Below are 18145 nucleotides of genomic sequence, written 5' to 3'. Positions count from 1 at the left end.
TATACCCACATAACCTGTGCTCATGCCATGTTTTAATATACTTACATAACCTGTGCTCGTGCCATGTTTTAATATACTCACATAACCTGTGCTCATGCCATGTTTTAATATACTCACATAACCTGTGCTCGTGCCGTGTTTTAATATACTCACATAACCTGTGCTCATGCCATGTTTTAATATACTCACATAACCTGTGCTCGTGTCGTGTTTTAATATACTCACATAACCTGTGCTCGTGTCGTGTTTTAATATACTGACATAACCTGTGCTCGTAACATGTTTTAATATACTCACATAACCTGTGCTCGTGTCGTGTTTTAATATACCCACATAACCTGTGCTCGTGCCATGTTTTAATATACTTACATAACCTGTGCTCGTGCCGTGTTTTAATATACTCACATAACCTGTGCTCGTAACATGTTTTAATATACTCACATAACCTGTGCTCGTAACATGTTTTCATATACTCACATAACCTGTGCTCGTGCCGTGTTTTAATATACTCATATAACCTGTGCTCGTGCCATGTTTTAATATACTCACATAACCTGTGCTTGTGTCGTGTTTTAATATACTCACATAACCTGTGCTCGTAACATGTTTTAATATACTCACATAACCTGTGCTCGTAACATGTTTTAATATACTCACATAACCTGTGCTCGTAACATGTTTTAATATACTCACATAACCTGTGCTCGTGTCGTGTTTTAATATACTCACATAACCTGTGCTCGTGCCATGTTTTAATATACTCACATAACCTGTGCTCGTGCCGTGTTTTAGTATAGGAGTTCAAGCGTGCATGGCCGCCCCTATTATTGCTTAAAAGTGTCTTATATTAACCCTTATACGCTAGTAGGGGTGTTTTTGACCCCAAATTCCCTTCATCTAAATGGCATGAGACTTGATGTTGTGGTTGACACTTGCTAGCTCTACAAAAAAAAAAAAAAAAAAAGGGATGATATGTTAGCGAGAAAAGGCGATACACTCCCCCAAAAATCACACAGAGACATCAATGGAAGACTATAAAAATTTGATTTTTGTTACATAATTTGTCAAAAAATAAAAAGTAAAAATCAGTTTCAATGCAGAAAGCACACAAAAAAATTAAGGGGTAAAAGCACAACACATCCCTGATGGAATAAACACAACACAACAAAATCACTCATAAGAAATGAAAAATGGGCTGCCATTAGTTGCTCTTTGTTACATAATTTGTCAAAACTAAATCAGCTACAATGCAGAACACACACAGAAATGATGGAGTGACACCACAACACATCCATGATGGAGAACAAATGCAAACACACACAACATACACACATATAACAGACATAAAACAAACACTATGTTTAGGTTTGACTGTAATAACATCGTAATTGCAAAAATATGATACTTCAATAAAAAAGCAAAACTTATTGTTATAATAATTATTTTATAATGTCTAAATATGAATCTAAATAAATAAATAAAAAAACTTGTGAAAAGATGTATACGAGACATGAAATAAGAATTGTCTATTTTGATTTCATGGTGACTTTAAAACCCCCTTGTGGGTCACCTTTAAAACAATGCCATTTTTATGTTTTTATTCAATAAGTTTTAATGAAAACCACCACCTATTTAAATTCAGATCGCACATATCTTTAGGGATCCTGTTTCTATTCTATTCTATTCTATTCTATTCTATTCTATTCTATTCTATTCTATTCTATTCTATTCTATTCTTCCACTCTGTGGCAGCGCCGTGTCCGCTGTGGAGTGATGTACAGATGCTTTGCGAATCGGTTCGTAATATGAATCCCTAAAAGAACCGGTTCAAATGAACGACTCGTTCGCGAATCGAACACGACTGCTCGTCACATCTATGGCGCGCAGTGTCTGTGTGAGAAACATCAGACCGAGTCCGTCGGGCCCAATACATGCTGTAAAGACTTCACATCGCTTCTGACAGAGCCAAACCCTTCACACACACATCTCACACCAAACATGTCTGTCTCTGAGTCCTACTGAAATGAAGAGGACACGGGGTTTGGTCGCGATAGAAGAGTGCGCTGTCTACAAGGTATGGGTTTATACTCACCGTTCACAAGTCATTATTATACGACGTGCTAGCGACTCGCTTTTGACAGAAATGTCTCGTATTATTTCCGCCCAGCGATCAGATTCAGTTTCAGACAATCGAGGCTGTGTATTTCTCTTCAGTGAACATATAGTCATGCTTTGGTTTTGAATGTTGTCCAGTTATTGTCTTCCAAACCAAGGTATCGTTTTATTATTTCGAGTCTCAAGAAATGCAATGTTTCAACATACCAGTTTTGTATTAATAGTATGAGTAAGTCCATCAGTAAGATGTCTGCAGGTGTATTTGTGAATGTGAGATCAGGGAAGGGGAATGAATCCTGATTCAGCACCAAGGCGCTGTCCACTGAAACACCAATGGCTGATCAATAAACATAACCATAACTGGATTATAGAAGCGTTCAGTGGGCCATGCAAGAGAAATGACTGCATTTTTGTTTTGTCTCTCAATAGACTGAAACCTGTCGACGCATCAGGCAATCTCCAAGAAATCTTGAGACTGGTCAGTTGTTTGATTCCTGTCTTATTCACAATAAAGTGCAACTGCAGGATTCTGGCAGTAAAATGGACCTCATTACCCATAATGCAAGAGAGATCCACCAATCAAAGACGTTTCTGTGGAAATGCAATGACTCCCATGAATCTTGGCCATCCTGTATTCTGACACTTATTTGCATGCTTAATCCATTTTATAAAACACTTTTAAAGTCCCCCTGTGGTAAAAAATAAGTTTTTAATGTTGTTTATATGTCTATGTGGTGTTTTTAATATGCTTTAAGACAAAGCATGTGTAAATTCATAAGTCGACACCATTGATGAGTATTTTCTCCTTAAAACTGCAGTGAACCAAAGACAGTCTCAAGAACACGCTTTGAAATCGCTGGTGTTTCTGACGTCACAAACTACCTTGTAACCAATCAGATCAACGTGTGGATCTCTGAGCTGAGTGAGTGAGTGGAGGCGGGGCTCATTTGCATATTCATAGAACGGCGTATACCAAATGAGACAAGGGTGTTGAGTTACATTCAAGCTATTTTAAGGCGTAAATAATTTATTTTCAAGGAAAAAACATGTAAATATGTCATTCTGGTGATCAAAGATGAGTTTTAAGGGATCAAATGATTGACTACAGGGGGACTTTAAGAACAAGTGCACATACTGTACTATTAAGTGCACTTCTTTTCACAAGGCTATATCTGAATAGTTTGCATTCAAATATATTGCTTTCATACTTTAATCAAGTATATTGTACTGTGATTTTTGGTTCAATTACATGAGATCAGTGGTTCATTCTCACAGATTGTCGTAGCCGATTAGATTAGATTTTTCAAATCTTTGTGGAGAAAAATACGTCCAGGATAAAGTCCGCTAAAGAAATGCACACACTTTTTGCACTCAGAACGTGATCACGTATTAGTTAGCGTATAAAAGTCTGGTGTTTGTTTTACGGCAGGGTGGTTTGCTTGACGCTCATGATGAGGAAGTGCAGTCCATGGATGTTCCTGCCCGTGATGTTCTCTCTCTTCACGGCTGCCGGCCTCTGGGTCGTGTGAGTGTTCAAAACCTGCTCTACACAATCCACGTCACTGATTTAAGCTGCTGTTCAACATCATATCATTTCATTCATGCACAGGTATTTCATTGCTGTGGAGGATGAGAAAATCACGCCACTCAGTTCAGAGTACAAGTAAGGGAAATACCTCTATTGCATGCCAATCGTGTGAGGAATCATAATATTAATGCCTTCTTCTGTTCATAGAAGATCAGAATCAAAATCTCCTCCATATATCAGGTAGATCTTTACGAATTTTATTATCTATATTTCACATATTTGTTTCTTTGTTTGGAGGCCTGATGAAAGTTCTTATACCGTTTAGCATTGCAGGCAATGCACCTCCTGCCAGCTGCGTGTTTAGTCAAGTCATGAACATGGCGGCCTTTGTAGGTATGAAGGCTCAGGTTCTGTCAAACGAGTTGGTTTTCTTTTTCTTTCATGCAGTTGAAGATCTTACAACTAATACAATCATTATTTATTAAGCACCGAAATTGCAGCCTATTGAAACTGTTGCAGTGTCCAGCAGCATTATATATCACAGCATGTGAAGATCAGTTTAGGTGGCGTTTACACGACACTGCTTTCAACTAAAAACTTCATGTCCATTTACACGACAACGATGCGCATGTGTATTACATGTTCAGTCTATAGAAGGGGTGTAGCGATACCCTCACGTCACGATTCGACACAGATCACGATACTGAACTCACGATACGATATTATTGCGATACTCCAAGACATATGATAAAAGGTTCACAACAAAAAATGCACTGTTGATTAAAATGCTAAATTTGGTGTTACATTGTGTGTGTAAATGAATAGGCTAGGACTTGATGCTGAAAACCCAATAGAGACACCAGAATATTCATGATTCTGGAGCTGAAAATACAGGATTATTGTAGATGAATATGCTTGAACACTTTCACTGAAAGATAAATTTATAATAATGTAGGGCACTTTTACTGGTAACATCAGACATTTGACATTATCAGGACCCACAAATATTCCCCCATTGCATTATTATACATTATATTCAACATTATATATAGTAGTTTAATGTAGAACTGACACTAAAACTCTGAAAACTTGAATTTTTCCTCACACAGTAATTTTTACTTTGGGTGAACTACACACAATTGATATTGTCTCTATCCACGTACATATTGTTGCATTTTTGTATTGCGATATATTGTGACACGAAATATTGTTGCACCGCTAGTCTATAGTGTTTCTTTATCGCCATCTACTGGCCTGGCATGAATAATAGCGTTATTAGTCGCTTTCGCGGATCCGTGTGAACGGGATCATTTGTCGTCTGGGAAAAGGAAAATCATTTCTGTTTTTAGTACATTGTTGTCGTGTAAACGCACCCTTAGTTATTAAATGGCATGTGTGTGTGAGATACACCCAGCTGACAGTACTGTATAATGGTCTGAGTTGTGTCGTGGTGTCCAGGCTTTATCCTGGGCGTGCTGAGATACCTGCAGCTGAAGCCGCGAGTGCAGAAGCCCTGGCTCAACATCGGCAGTCTGGCGGCGCTCTCGCTCGCCTGCTTCGGCATGACTTTAGTGGGAAACTTCCAGGTATGAATCAAACCCTTTTTATGCAACCATAACATTGAACCACTTAAGCCGGTGCACACTGTGCGATTTTGGCTGGATTTGGCCATCTGAGACAAATTTAGCAAATCCTAAAAGATTCCTCTGATCCTATAGGCTAAAATCTGAAGTCTTTGATCGTTACACATGTTCACCGACAGCCGATTAATGACCGTTGCGAACCATCCCTTTAAGTATTCCAAGTATCATTTTACATCACTATTTTAACCTAAACACCTTATTTGTGTGTCACTTTTTAATCTAGCTGTCCAACGATGAGGAACTGCATAATATCGGCACCTCCATGACCTTTGGCCTGGGAACCCTCTTCTGCTGGGTCCAGTCTTTCATGACCCTGAAGGTCAACCTGAGGAATGAAGGCAAGCGAGCAGGAATCCCGCGCTTCCTGTTGTCCGGGGCGGTCACTTCCTGCATGCTGCTCTGTATCCTTCTTCCCTACACTAGACTACACACTGCAGACTGTGCAGGGAACGCATGCATCCTCAGATTCAAGTGAATTATACATTATAGGGCTGGGTGATTACGCCAGAACAGATATGCAATGTATATCTTGCTCTGAAATATCTGAAAATGCCATTTCAAACAACCAGACACTGTTGCCACTGTTCAAAATGATGGAAGAAATTATAGCATTGAAAATTGATACCAGTTAAACAAGGAAGAACAACACTTTTCATTTTATGCACTCAACCCTTGTGAAGTGCGCTTAATTGCATTGACTGTGCACTTGTAGTGCACTTAAAAGACGTAAAGAGAGTATAATTTCAGGACTTAAAACACTTAAGTAGACTTTTAAAAAGTGCATTTTGTAATAATGTCAAATTATTAAACTCGTACATTTTCATTTAATTGCAACTAACATGCAATTAAGTGTCAAGAAAGCATTCAGTTTGCACTTAACTATTCTTTTAAAGTAAGTACTAACAAGTGGACTTTTTCACAAGATCAAAATACTGCAACAAAACACAGTAATAAATCACAATATTTACCTTTATTTTAGTGACACATTTTAATGTACATAAAAAGTCATGCAGGGACATCCTTGAACACTTTTGAACGATGAAGCAAAAGAATTATGAATCAACAACAAAAACAAAAAAACAATGATTCACAGAAAACGAATGAGAACCCTGCTGAAAAAAACAGGCTAAGGCCCGTTATAAAGACAACGGGAACTATGTTAGAACGTTATTGTGTGTGTGTGTGTGTGTGGACACTGTTTACTGTAAGCACAGGCTGCAGGGTTGACGCCTGTCACTTTAAATGCTCAAGTCTGGAGGATTCTGATTGGCTGTCAATGTTTTTATCATTCATCAGCTGCAAAAAAAATGTTTCTGAAAGTGATTCCAGCGGCGATATCATTCCTGGGTCATTATCGTTGTATCCGCTATTCTCATAGGATTAGAACTATTATTAAAATGTAGTTATCGTTATCATTATAGTTGGTGTCCTAGTCTAGCCGTCCTGGTGTTTAGTCTAAAACCCCTCTAATACTGAACAAACCAGCTCACCCCCTAAAACTGCTTTAAGTTATTGGTGTAGTCAACTATGCTTGATCTTATAGCGACAGAAAAATGCGGTTTTACAGTGGGAATAAGATGGGAATTTTCCAACCTGACCAACTCATTCAGGCGAAGTAGGCACTACATTAGAATGTGAATTGTTCTACAGGGTGGGCCATTTATATGGATACACCGTAATAACATGGGAATGGTTGGTGATATTAAAGTCCTGTTTGTGGCACATTAGTATATGTGAGGGGGCAAACTCCTCAAGATGGGTGGTGACCATGGTGGCCATTTAGAAGTCGGCCATCTTGGATACAACTTTTGTTTTTTCAATAGGAAGAGGGCCATGTGACACATCAAACTTATTGGTAATGTCACAAGAAAAACAATGGTGTGCTTGGTTTCAACGTAACTTTATTCGTTCATGAGTTATTTACAAGTTTCTGACCACTTATAAAATGTGTTCAATGTGCTGCCCATTGTGTTGGATTGTCAATGCAACCCTGTTCTCCCACTCTTCACACACTGATAGCAACACCGCAGGAGAAATGCCAGCACAGGCATCCAGTATCCGTAGTTTCAGGTGCTGCACATCTTGTATCTTCACACCATAGACAATTGCCTTCAGATGCCCAAAGATAAAAGTCTAAGGGGGTCAGATCGGGAGACCTTGGGGGCCATTCAACTGGCCCACGACGACCAATCCACTTTCCAGGAAACTGTTCATCTAGGACATATCACCAACCATTCCCATGTTATTACGGTGTATCCATATAAATGGCCCACCCTGTATATAGTATGAATATGGGTGGTATGAATGTAAACTGGACGTACTACATCCGCCCTGTTGTTACGGTCACATGACCAACCAGCGCCAGTTACGCGTCGCTTCACTGTCATTCACAAACCCCCTCCTCCTGTGGCCTCATGGGATAGTAAACTGGCCATCGCATGCACACTTCACAATCTCACTGGGGACTTTTCACCTACTGTTTTTCACATACTATATAGTAGGAATGTGTTGGATTTTAGATGCAGTGACAGACTGTCGCGTGTTGTCATCTCGAGACATGACATGAACATAACTTTACATTATGGTCATGTGACCCGGGTGGCGAATCCTTGGCTAACACTTTATTTTAAGGCGGCGAAGTTACATTAATATTACTCAGTACTTAGAGTAAGTACAATTAACTACATTACTATAGAGTCACGGTTATGTTTAGTCACTTGTGATTATGCATAATTTCCTGTTATTACTAAAGTACGTACGTGTAGTAGCGTGCAACTACATCACCTGAAAATAAAGCAAGATGGTGGAAGAGTTCGAGTTAACGTACAAACAGAATAATTCAATTTGATTGGTTTTGTTTGTAATATATCACACACATCTGTCATACATTTCATATGGAGTTCAAACAGGTTTCATGGGTAAGAAATGAGTTTAATAGCAGATCAGTTAGGTAATGTTGACTTCCTGTGTCGAGATCATGATAACATCTCGAGTGAAGATGAGGAAATCAGCTGGTCTTTTCATCGCTGGTGTTTCTCATGACACACGAGTGTCCCGATTCAAGGGCTCGTGAAGGGAGTGTAGATCACCCAGCCCGGCTTGCCCGTCCTCATTGATAGATGTGATTGGTTCTCCACACGTCCGCCTTGACCACAGCTGCCAGATTTCGCTCTGATGGCGCAGCGGCTCCACATGCACGCGGCCCGGGCCCAGTGGGCGCTGGTCATGTTCTTCCTGACGTACCTGGGCACGTTTGCCATCGAGTTTCGCCACTACCGCTTCGAGATCGTGTGCAGCGACGAGCGCGAGCCTCCGCTCAGCCTGTCGGAGAGCTTCTCTGAGGTCTCAGAGTACCAGTCTGACCAGCTATAGGCTCATCTCCCAGCGTTCACCAGTCATGCATGTGAGCCGGACGTAATCTCTCCAGAAACACCTTTGGATGAGTGTGTTTGCTGAATAGTAGATAGGCAACAAGTTCATGAAATGCACAAGGATTCACTGTGATGTGTTCCATGTTTGTGTCAGATGAGTGAAGTAACAAGGACACTTTCAAGAAGATCTGATACAGGTTTTTTGGCAAGATAATCCTTCGAAATACAGCAATTACTAAGACTTTCTTGACACAGGTTATTATGAAGACTCTGTTATTATTTACCAATTCGTTTGTCGCTTCAAATCTGTATGCTGTTAGCTTTTTCTGTGGAAGACAAAAGAACTTCTGAAGAATCTTCACGCAGGACACGGGTTTGGGAATAGATGAGTAAACTATTAGTTAGGGATGCACCGATATGAAAACTTTGGCCGATATCAATAATTCTTTATATTTGAAAACCGATAACCGATATATTCGCCGATAAATCATATAAAAGTATATAATTTTTGAGATCCTGATTACAAAACAAAAGTCTCACCATTAAAAGCCATGTCTCAAACACACAATTATAATGTTCTCATTATAATCTGATGTAGTCTATATGACAGACTTGCGCTCCATATTTTGCACTTTATGGTATTTTCCTTTTTTGAAGTGATTCCAATCATACTTCAAGCAATCTGAACATTAATCTATTCTAATCTAGAAAAAATAATCTATTATTCATCGGCTTTAATATATCGGCAAAATTTTCTTTCTGGGCCGATAACGATAACATTAAAAATTAACATTTTATGAACAATATGAACAATGAAATTCAAATGAACAATGCTAGAGCCGATATATCGTGCATCCCTACTATTAGTTTAACGTGAAGAAGAGATTCCAAGTCGAATGCAATCTTAGATGTCTTGTATTCACGTAACCGCATTTCATTTTGAGCCTGTCCTGCATAGAAACGCAGCATTTTATACTCGGTGTTAAATATTGTGACACATCTCTGGCATTGGTCATAATTCTGTATTTTGTTACTACAACAGACATGGGTGCTGATGTATCTAAATGTTGCACATGTGATTTGTTAGATGTGTCCGTTTGGAATAAAATTTTACAACATTTAACATTGAGGTTTATGCGACTGCGCTTGACATGAGGTACAATCACACTAACCCTGTGTCCAGGTGTCAGGTTATAATATGTGTGTGGGGGAGAAAGACATTAACGCGGCACATAAAACATTCAAAGAGAATGTAAGTGTATAATAATCCTACGATGGGTTTCAGTGTTAAAAAACAAGCACCTGGATTCCTGGAGTTTCAGTCCAGCGGATCATAACCACTGGTTTTTCCCACATGATCCGATGTCAAATATTGCCGCTCAGTTCTAACTGGTTGAAAGACGTGACGATTGTGTAATGTTTCCTTTCCTCTTCGGTTAACTCCATGTTTCCAGGTCTGACTACGACAGCCACGTTCAGCCCGGCGTCCTCGGCTGCCTTCGCCTCTGTGGAGGAGGAGGAGGAGATGTGAATGAATCTGCGTTAAACTGACGCCATCATGACAGGAATGAAAGGTTTTCAGAGCGCCCACCTCGTGTGATGTCCGTTAAGAACATGATTTCCTCTGGTTGGCATCCGATCCTCTCGGCGATGTTCTCATAGCTTTTACTGTCTACTTTGGCGCCAATGTTGGTGTCAAAGTGACCATCAAACAACTGAAAGAACAAAAAAATAATAATTTAAAGTTAAAGGATAACTGTCGCCAAAATGCAGCCTAGGGTCTTTTTGTTAATCTACCCGAATCTACTGGTCAGTGTTTACAAAAACTAAAATAAAATGGACATTTTTAGATAAAAAAAAAACTTGGAAAGTTAGAAATGTTGCCTTAGCAACCAACAAAATTTAAAACAAGTTTGAAGGCCTAAAATTCAAAAAAAAAAAAAAAAACTAAAACAAATAGAACATTAAAAGCTAAATAGAAATAACAAAACAAAAACTAATAAACACGACAAAAACATGCCAGTGTTGCTAATGTAATGTAATGTAAAAACAAATGTAAATAAAACTGAAATAAAATAAAACATACATTTTAGATTAAAAAAAACTTAAACTAATTTAAAATGCTTTGGTAAATAAATGAATTAAAATAAGTTTACCTTGAAGTAAACTAAACTAAACTTATAAAAAAAAATTTTTTTTTTTTTTTTTTTTTAGTGTATATATATATATATAGTTTAAGTAATATTAAAATGAAAACTGAAATTTCTAAATGAAAAACAATTTGAAATATTAATAATTTTTGTTTTTTTAAATAATACCTTAATAATACTAAAATAACACTGCAGTTATCATCAGGTTGACAAGAAAATGTCATCAGTAAGGATATTCTGAACAGCCCTCATCCTAACTGTGGAGATAATGGTACGAGCGCAAACAATGATTCAAAAATTCTCATCTAAATAGTGCTGATACATCTACCAGCTCCAGCTTACGTCTAACAGATTGCCTTGCACTGAGTATCTGAAGAGCAGCTTCTGAGCCTCCACACTCCCTGAGGAGTAGATGAAGACCTTCAGTCCGCGATGCCTCCACCTCCTGACGGCTGGAGCCACGTCCTGATACACCCTGCGACAACACCACCACATCACTCATTTATACAACATAGACCATCACTGACACGTGATCATTTGGTTTATGTGACCAAAAACAGAGGAAAACCAATAATACTGCATTATTACATTGTAAAACAGCTGTTTTCTATAGTAAAGTGTAATTTAATCCTGTGATCAAAGCTGTATTTTCAGCATCATTACTCCAGTCTTCAGTGTCACATGATCCTTCAGAAATCATTATAATATGATGAAAGATTTCAGATTATTATCAGTGTTGAAACAAGTTTCTGCTGACATACATTTATTCAGGATTCTTAGATGAATAGAAAGCTCAGTAGAAATGTATTTGAAATAGAAACCTTTTTTAACATTATAATTGTCTTTACTGTCAAATTTGATCAATTTAATGTGTTATTGTTGAATAAAAGGATCATTTCAAAAAAAAAAAAAATCTTTCTGACAGCACACTTTTGAACAGTGGTGTGTTTTTTTTTAGTCTTCACTTTGCATGTTGTCTGGAGGATATCATGGAGCATGATGTGGAATAACATGTTTTTCCAATTAAATACAGAAAATGATCAGTTAATCAAAGAAATAATCAACAGATTAATTTACGATCAAAATAAGCATTAGTCACAGCTCTTATGAACGGCTTATTTAGTGTCTCTGCTTATTGCATTAGCAATTTATTTATATATAATAATAAATATACATAATAATAATAAATGTATTATTATGATATAAAAATATAAATATGTATTTTTGGGGGATTTTATACTAAATTATATTTATGCAGTAGTTATACTCCATTTCTTAACTTTTTGAGCATGGACCTGAAAATGAAATTTCCAACTTAAACTGTCGTAAATCTTGAATGCACAGACCTAAGTTTGCTCTTTTTAAAGGAGAACTCCGGTCAATTTTAACATTGAGCTCATTTTTTTGTACATTTGGAGTGCTGTCAATACAGAGAACAAAGACAAAAATCGGTGTTGCCTACACCGTGTTATCCTCTTTTTAAAATTTGCACCCTGTTGACTTCAATGGGGCAAGTACTAAACCTGCTTTTAGTCTCTTAACATCCTTGATGTGTCATTACAAGTGCACAGAAAATATGAGTGTTTCCTTCAGAGTGAACACGAGTGAATCTGACTGCAGTAGATGTGAAAGATATGAATAAAAATGATGTTTATTCAGCCAGCGCTCATACCTGTATTTACATCCTGTTTTCGGTCAAAGTCCACAGTAGTCGATTGTCGAGTTCACGCGCATTGGTTTAGTACCTATGATCATGCTCGTGAACTCGACAATCGATTACTGTGGACTTCAGCCGAAAACAGGATGTAAATACAGGTATGAGCGCTGGCTGAAATAACATCATTTTTATTCATATCTTTCACATCTACTGCAGTCAGATTCACCCGTGTTCACTCTGAAGGAATCACTCACATGACCTGTGCACTTGTAATGACACATCAAGGATGTTAAGAGGCTAAAAGCAGGTTTAGTACTTGCCCCATTGAAGTCAACAGGGTGCAAATTTTAAAAAGAGGATAACTCGGTGTAGGCAACACCGATTTTTGTCGTTGTTCTCTGTATTGACAGCACTCCAAACGTACAAAAAAATGAGCTCAATGTTAAAATTGACCAGAGTTCTCCTTTAAGACGACACATGGTAGATTATTGCTGAATTGAAAAAGTTTTGTTTAAAAAAATTATAGAATTTTACATTTATTGTAATGAAAAATGCACAAAAATACAATTTTAAATTTTTATAAGAAATATATTTTCCAAAACACATTTCACTCTAAAACTGAGAGAAAATCAAAGCCATAAATCTAAACAAGCGGTGTTCCAAATTTGAGGTTGATATCTAAAAAAAAAATGTACCAAACGGGTTTTGTTGATTTTTTTTTAGCAAGTGCCAAAACCTTTTACCAAGTAAAAAAACTCAAACGTGTGTGTGTAAATCATAGACTGTAAAAAAAGATGGACGACGCCCCTCCGCTCTCTTGCATTGATGAGAACTGAAGCCGCCAGAGTCCCGATATGGCGCTGACATATTGGAACTTGAGTCTGCGCAGTAGCGATCTCGGGACCAGACCTGCGCAGTAGTGAGCAGGAAGTAAAGCCGCGAAATCAACGCTCCGCCCTCACCCTCGCAGAATGCACTCAGGGAGAGTGGATTCTGCACACTTTTTTAAAAATTGATTGCAGTACGACAAGAGGCTTGTTAAAATAAATACAATCTCCTCAGTCCTCCGAAGATCCCGAAAAAATGTCCGTTGGTGCTTCAGTGACTACTTCGCTCAGAGAACCTGTCAATCACAGCTGTCAATCATGACGTTACACCACCGCATCACGTAACTAACTAAAAAACAACTTATTTTTGAAACAGACACTTGAACTTACATCAGCGTGATAAAAATAACATCAAATGAAAGAAACCACCTTTGGAAAAAAGATATTTGAAGTGTAATTTAATTGTTTAGTTGGTCTCACGTCCCATTGAATAACACGGGGAGGCGGGGCTTATGACCTATACTAGGACCAGTCACCGGGGGGCGATCGAGACGTTTTGGCTTCACTTTTCAGGGCTTGTGCGGCACGCTTGGTGTAAATGTGTTCATGTGTAAAATGCTGTTATTGTGTGTATATGTATATCTGAGTTGGAAAAAGGCTGCAGCCACAACCAAGTTTAATAGCCTATATTTAAAGCAGGGCTGCACGATTATGACAAAAATCATAATTGCCGATTATTCCCTTGAAATTGTAATTAATTTCTTTTGTAATCGCAGCTTTGAACGATTACGTAATCATGGCATCCGTAATCGTAATCGCATTTAGAAATTTGATTAATTGTGCAGCCCTAATTTAAAGCATATATTTATAAGTAGTGTAGATATATTGTCATCAGATGTGGCAGTGTGCGCTGGAAAGACGAGGTTTACTTACTCGCCTTTGATTTTGCCGGTCATGTACGCGGCTCTCCACATGTGTCCCTGCAGCTGTTTGAGCGCCGTGCTCTTGCGGTCCGCGTCCATCTGCCACAGCACGTTCTCCACCACCTCATGGATGGCCTTCTCCTCGTCCGTGTGGACCGTCTGGTCCACCGCGTGAACGGGACCCGCTTTGTTCTGCCGCAAGTCCTCTTCAGCCTGAACACAGACACAACACTGCATTACACCCGTTACATGAGCGGGAACAACATGCTCAGATTTAATCAATTCTAGATATAAAGACCAGGGCCCTCATTTATCAATGGTGCGTACGGACAGATTTGTGCGTAGTGAGTGCGTAAGAACAATTTCACGCAAAGTGTGGGATTCACCAAGTTGTACTTATACGTAGAAATGTGTGTAAATATAAGCACACCTCTGAGCATGCTTACGCAGATAATCTAGTGGTAGAATAGCGACACTACACATAAAAAGCATTTAAGAGTGTCACAGTAAGCATTAAGCAATCCACATGTCCTGTGTTTCCTTTAAAACACTCAATTTATAATTTGTCTAGTTTTAAACACGATGCTTAATTGGTGTCAAACCCTATAAAAGACAGATGTGAATTTCTGGGACAGTTCTCTCCTCAGACCCAACAGAATTAACTGCATTGGTGACATTCTCCCATGCAGCATTTTTTCTTTTATTTGTAATTCCTCCTGCAGTGAATGAACTAAACAATATCTGTTGGTTGGATTCAACTTCATTTACAAGTATCTCTAATTCTGTGTTTGTGAAGTTCCTCTTCTTTGCCATTATTGCAGTGAGGAAAAAACACAATCACGTAATTTTTAAAGGGAAGTGTTGTCACCATATATGGTTAATTGGAGGCGTTTCCGAATGCTAATGACCATGAATGTGAACGAGCATGGTACTTACGCACATGTGGTATTTATCAACAATGATTGCTTACTCATGTGCGTAAGAACTGCGTGCGCACGTTTGATAAATGCGGATTTTCTTGTACTTAGGCACATTCTAAATTTCATTCGTTGGACAAAATATAGAACCTTTTCTACGCACTGTTGATAAATGAGGGCCCAGGTTATCTATGCAAGCTTTTATCCACCATGGAATAATACAAATGTAAAAGATAATTGCGACTTTTTCATCTCACAATTCTGGATTTTTTTCTCAGAAATGCATTATATAAAATAAAGTCAGAATTGTGAGATAAAAAGTCTTAATTATCTTTCAATAAGCTTTCTCCGTTAACTAAAACTATTAAACAAAATTCTGTTAACTGAAATATTAATGAAAATGTGAAATGTTGCCTCAGTTGGCAATAAACTGAAAGAAGTTGAAGCACTATCAACTGGAAATAAATTAAAACTAAACCAAAAATAAATTAAACCTGAATAAACCTAAAAATAAAAAAATTAATTAAAAATCACCAAAGCACATAATAACATGCAACATTTTTATATAAAAATAAAAGCTAATTTCTAAATATTAATAAATCTATAATAAAACAAAAAAGGAAAACAACATTAACATTGACTAAATTTATACCTTGAAAAATAAATATTGTTCTGTACTGTGTATTATTTATTTGTTTATTTTAAATTAAAAAAAATCTATTTGTTTATTGTTTAATTTAACTTTTATAACTCATTTAAAGTGCCCCTATTGTGGTTTTTGGAATATGACCTTTCATGCAGTGTGTAATATAGCGGTTTGTGAATGTAAAAGTTCTGCAAAGTTGTAAAGATGAAAGTGTACGATAAATAAAGTTATCCTCTCCCAAAAGAAAGAATAGACTCTGAACCTCCTATACGAGTCATTTGTATTTCGAATCCCACTGCGTAACGGTTATACGTCAATAGAAAAGACATCAACATAATGCCCGGCGCCTATGTTCTACGTTGTCCGTCCTCGAACAACTTGATGCCCACAAACACGTCATTTTACTGACGGCTGCTTCTCAAATCTCAGAGGTCAATGCAGGATTCGCAATACACTTGCTCTGAGCTCTGGACGAAGCTGAAGTTCAGTTACAGTAATGGACATTTAGCTTCCGTTGTGCGCTGTAAATGGTAGACCAATCACAACAGACTGGGTCATCTGACCAATCAGAGCAGAGTAGACCAATCACAACAGACTGGGTCATCTGACCAATCAGAGCAGAGTAGACCAATCACAACAGACTGGGTCATCTGACCAATCAGAGCAGAGTAGACCAATCACAACAGACTGGGTCATCTGACCAATCAGAGCAGAGTAGGTCAATCACAACAGACTGAGCCATCTGGCCAATCAGAGCAGAGTAGGCCAATCACAACAGACTGAGTTATCTGACCAATCAGAGCAGAGTAGACCATTCACAACCAGGGGGGCAGGGTTTTATATTATTTTGAAGTAACCCCGGGCGCCGCCATTGGCTAGCGGACCATCACCTGCTGTTAGCATCCCATTGACTCCCATTCATTTTGGCGTCACTTTGACAGCGAATAACTTTACATCTGAGGCGTTTGAAGACTCCATTTGTCCATTATTTATTTCTAAAGAAACACGAAAATGTATAAAATGCTCCATTACCTTGTAGCTTACATTATGACCCCGTAGAAGCAGTTTTTGTAAAAATAGGCTAAGGATTGCGTCATAACCACGAGACTCTCTGTCGCACAGTAGAGAGATTACCGTATGGACAGGAGGAGAAGCTCGCGGGCAATCGGGGGGACGTGGAGGCAAAATGACAAAATAATTAATCAGAATACCTAGCAAAAGTTTCTCCTGCTCCAGCTCATGGACACCTCCTACTCACACTCTCCGTCTCTGCAAGATTCGGAAGGGACTGATTCAGATTTCTCTCGGCACAGCCACTAGAAGACAGACAGGTTGCTCATGTCACATCTACGTCGTCAAGCTCAGTTTGAGTCTGCGCAGTCGCTCAGCCATCAGGAAGTGAGTGCTTAATTGACTTCACTTTGTCTCCGTTGAATCCAATGGGGTCGCTGTGTCCATTTCTTTTACTGTCTATGTTCACAACAGACTGAGCCATCTGGCCAATCAGAGCAGAGTAGACCAATCACAACAGACAAAGGAGGGATTTAGAGAGATTGATTCAACTGTCCAGTCGTTTGAGAATCATTGAAAATGTGGTGATGTGCAATGTATATTTATTAAGAGAAAATTAAAGTTTTTCATTATTTCATTATAAAATGTCATTCTTTTATATTTATTAAGAGAAAAAAAAAATGTTGACCTTGGATGCATGCAAACCTTTTGTAGGAGACTCCAAAACAAAATTAGGAGCCTTTAAAATAGCATAATAAGGGCACTTTAATTAATTTTTATTATTTATGTTTTCGTCAAATATGTATTTTAATCTATGTTTAATCATTTAAATTAAATTCTTTCTTTACAAAACACTGTTGCACACATTTCGGTTAGTGCGAGGTTTATAGCATGCGGTTATGCACAAACGTTGACACAAACACCCATCCTGTATTCATATGAAAATCAGCCGAGAAACCTGTTTCTTCAGCAGATGCACGTCTTGTTTGCACTCGTCTTCTTCCCAGTGTGCAGACAGATATTCCTCCAGATTCTCTCTGATGAAGGGGAATAAGATGTCCTGCAGACAGGACACAGCAGAGTAAAGCATCTGAACAGGGTTTATATCAGGATCTCAGGCTGTGGGCTCTTACCTTGACAAACGTGATGGGCGTCGTGGTCCCTTCAATGTCCAGAAGAAAGACTCTCGTGTTTTCCGCTACTGCAACCGCTGCCATTTTGATCAATGGCAAACGATATATGTGTCTGTGAAAGTCCTGTGTTTTACTGGATTATATTAGAAAAGAGGCTCGGGTGTTGACAAATCAATCAATAATAGCATGCAGGCTAGCGGCGAGTGGCTAACAACACATGGAGC

General features: G+C 38.4%; 2 protein-coding genes across 6 annotated transcripts in view; one reads left to right on the top strand and one right to left on the bottom strand.

The window, feature by feature from the left end:
- Nucleotides 1–9775, top strand: part of tmem150c (transmembrane protein 150C) — a 25960-nt gene extending 16185 nt beyond the window's left edge. Inside the window, exons 1-10 of one of the 5 annotated variants that reach the window (XM_079862145.1) lie at nt 1843–2074; nt 2545–2593; nt 2934–3037; nt 3545–3640; nt 3725–3778; nt 3851–3883; nt 3969–4036; nt 5102–5229; nt 5510–5687; nt 8450–9775. In XM_079862145.1, coding sequence (XP_079718271.1) covers nt 3564–3640; nt 3725–3778; nt 3851–3883; nt 3969–4036; nt 5102–5229; nt 5510–5687; nt 8450–8658 — 747 coding nt within the window. In that variant the 5' untranslated portion in view covers nt 1843–2074; nt 2545–2593; nt 2934–3037; nt 3545–3563 and the 3' untranslated portion in view covers nt 8659–9775. Of the gene's footprint in view, nt 1–1842; nt 2075–2544; nt 2594–2933; nt 3038–3544; nt 3641–3724; nt 3779–3850; nt 3884–3968; nt 4037–5101; nt 5230–5509; nt 5688–8449 lie in introns of those variants that run through there. The other 4 variants (XM_079862146.1, XM_079862148.1, XM_079862144.1 and 1 more) reach the window with 4 other exon arrangements.
- On the bottom strand, nt 8200–18145 carry enoph1 (enolase-phosphatase 1). Its single transcript, XM_079862143.1, has 6 exons — nt 17922–18145; nt 17747–17848; nt 14225–14427; nt 11150–11282; nt 10249–10372; nt 8200–10162 (listed from the first exon to the last, which is right to left on the bottom strand). The coding sequence occupies exons 1-6, from the start codon at nt 18003–18005 to the stop codon at nt 10023–10025; spliced, it is 786 nt and encodes a 261-aa protein (XP_079718269.1). The 5' UTR covers nt 18006–18145; the 3' UTR covers nt 8200–10022.

The sequence above is a fragment of the Squalius cephalus genome (assembly GCF_949319135.1).
Source record: "Squalius cephalus genome assembly, chromosome: 24".
In the NCBI taxonomy this organism is placed as follows: domain Eukaryota; kingdom Metazoa; phylum Chordata; class Actinopteri; order Cypriniformes; family Leuciscidae; genus Squalius; species Squalius cephalus.
Note: the sequence above shows the minus strand (reverse complement) of the source record. Positions and strands in the feature narration are given on the sequence as shown.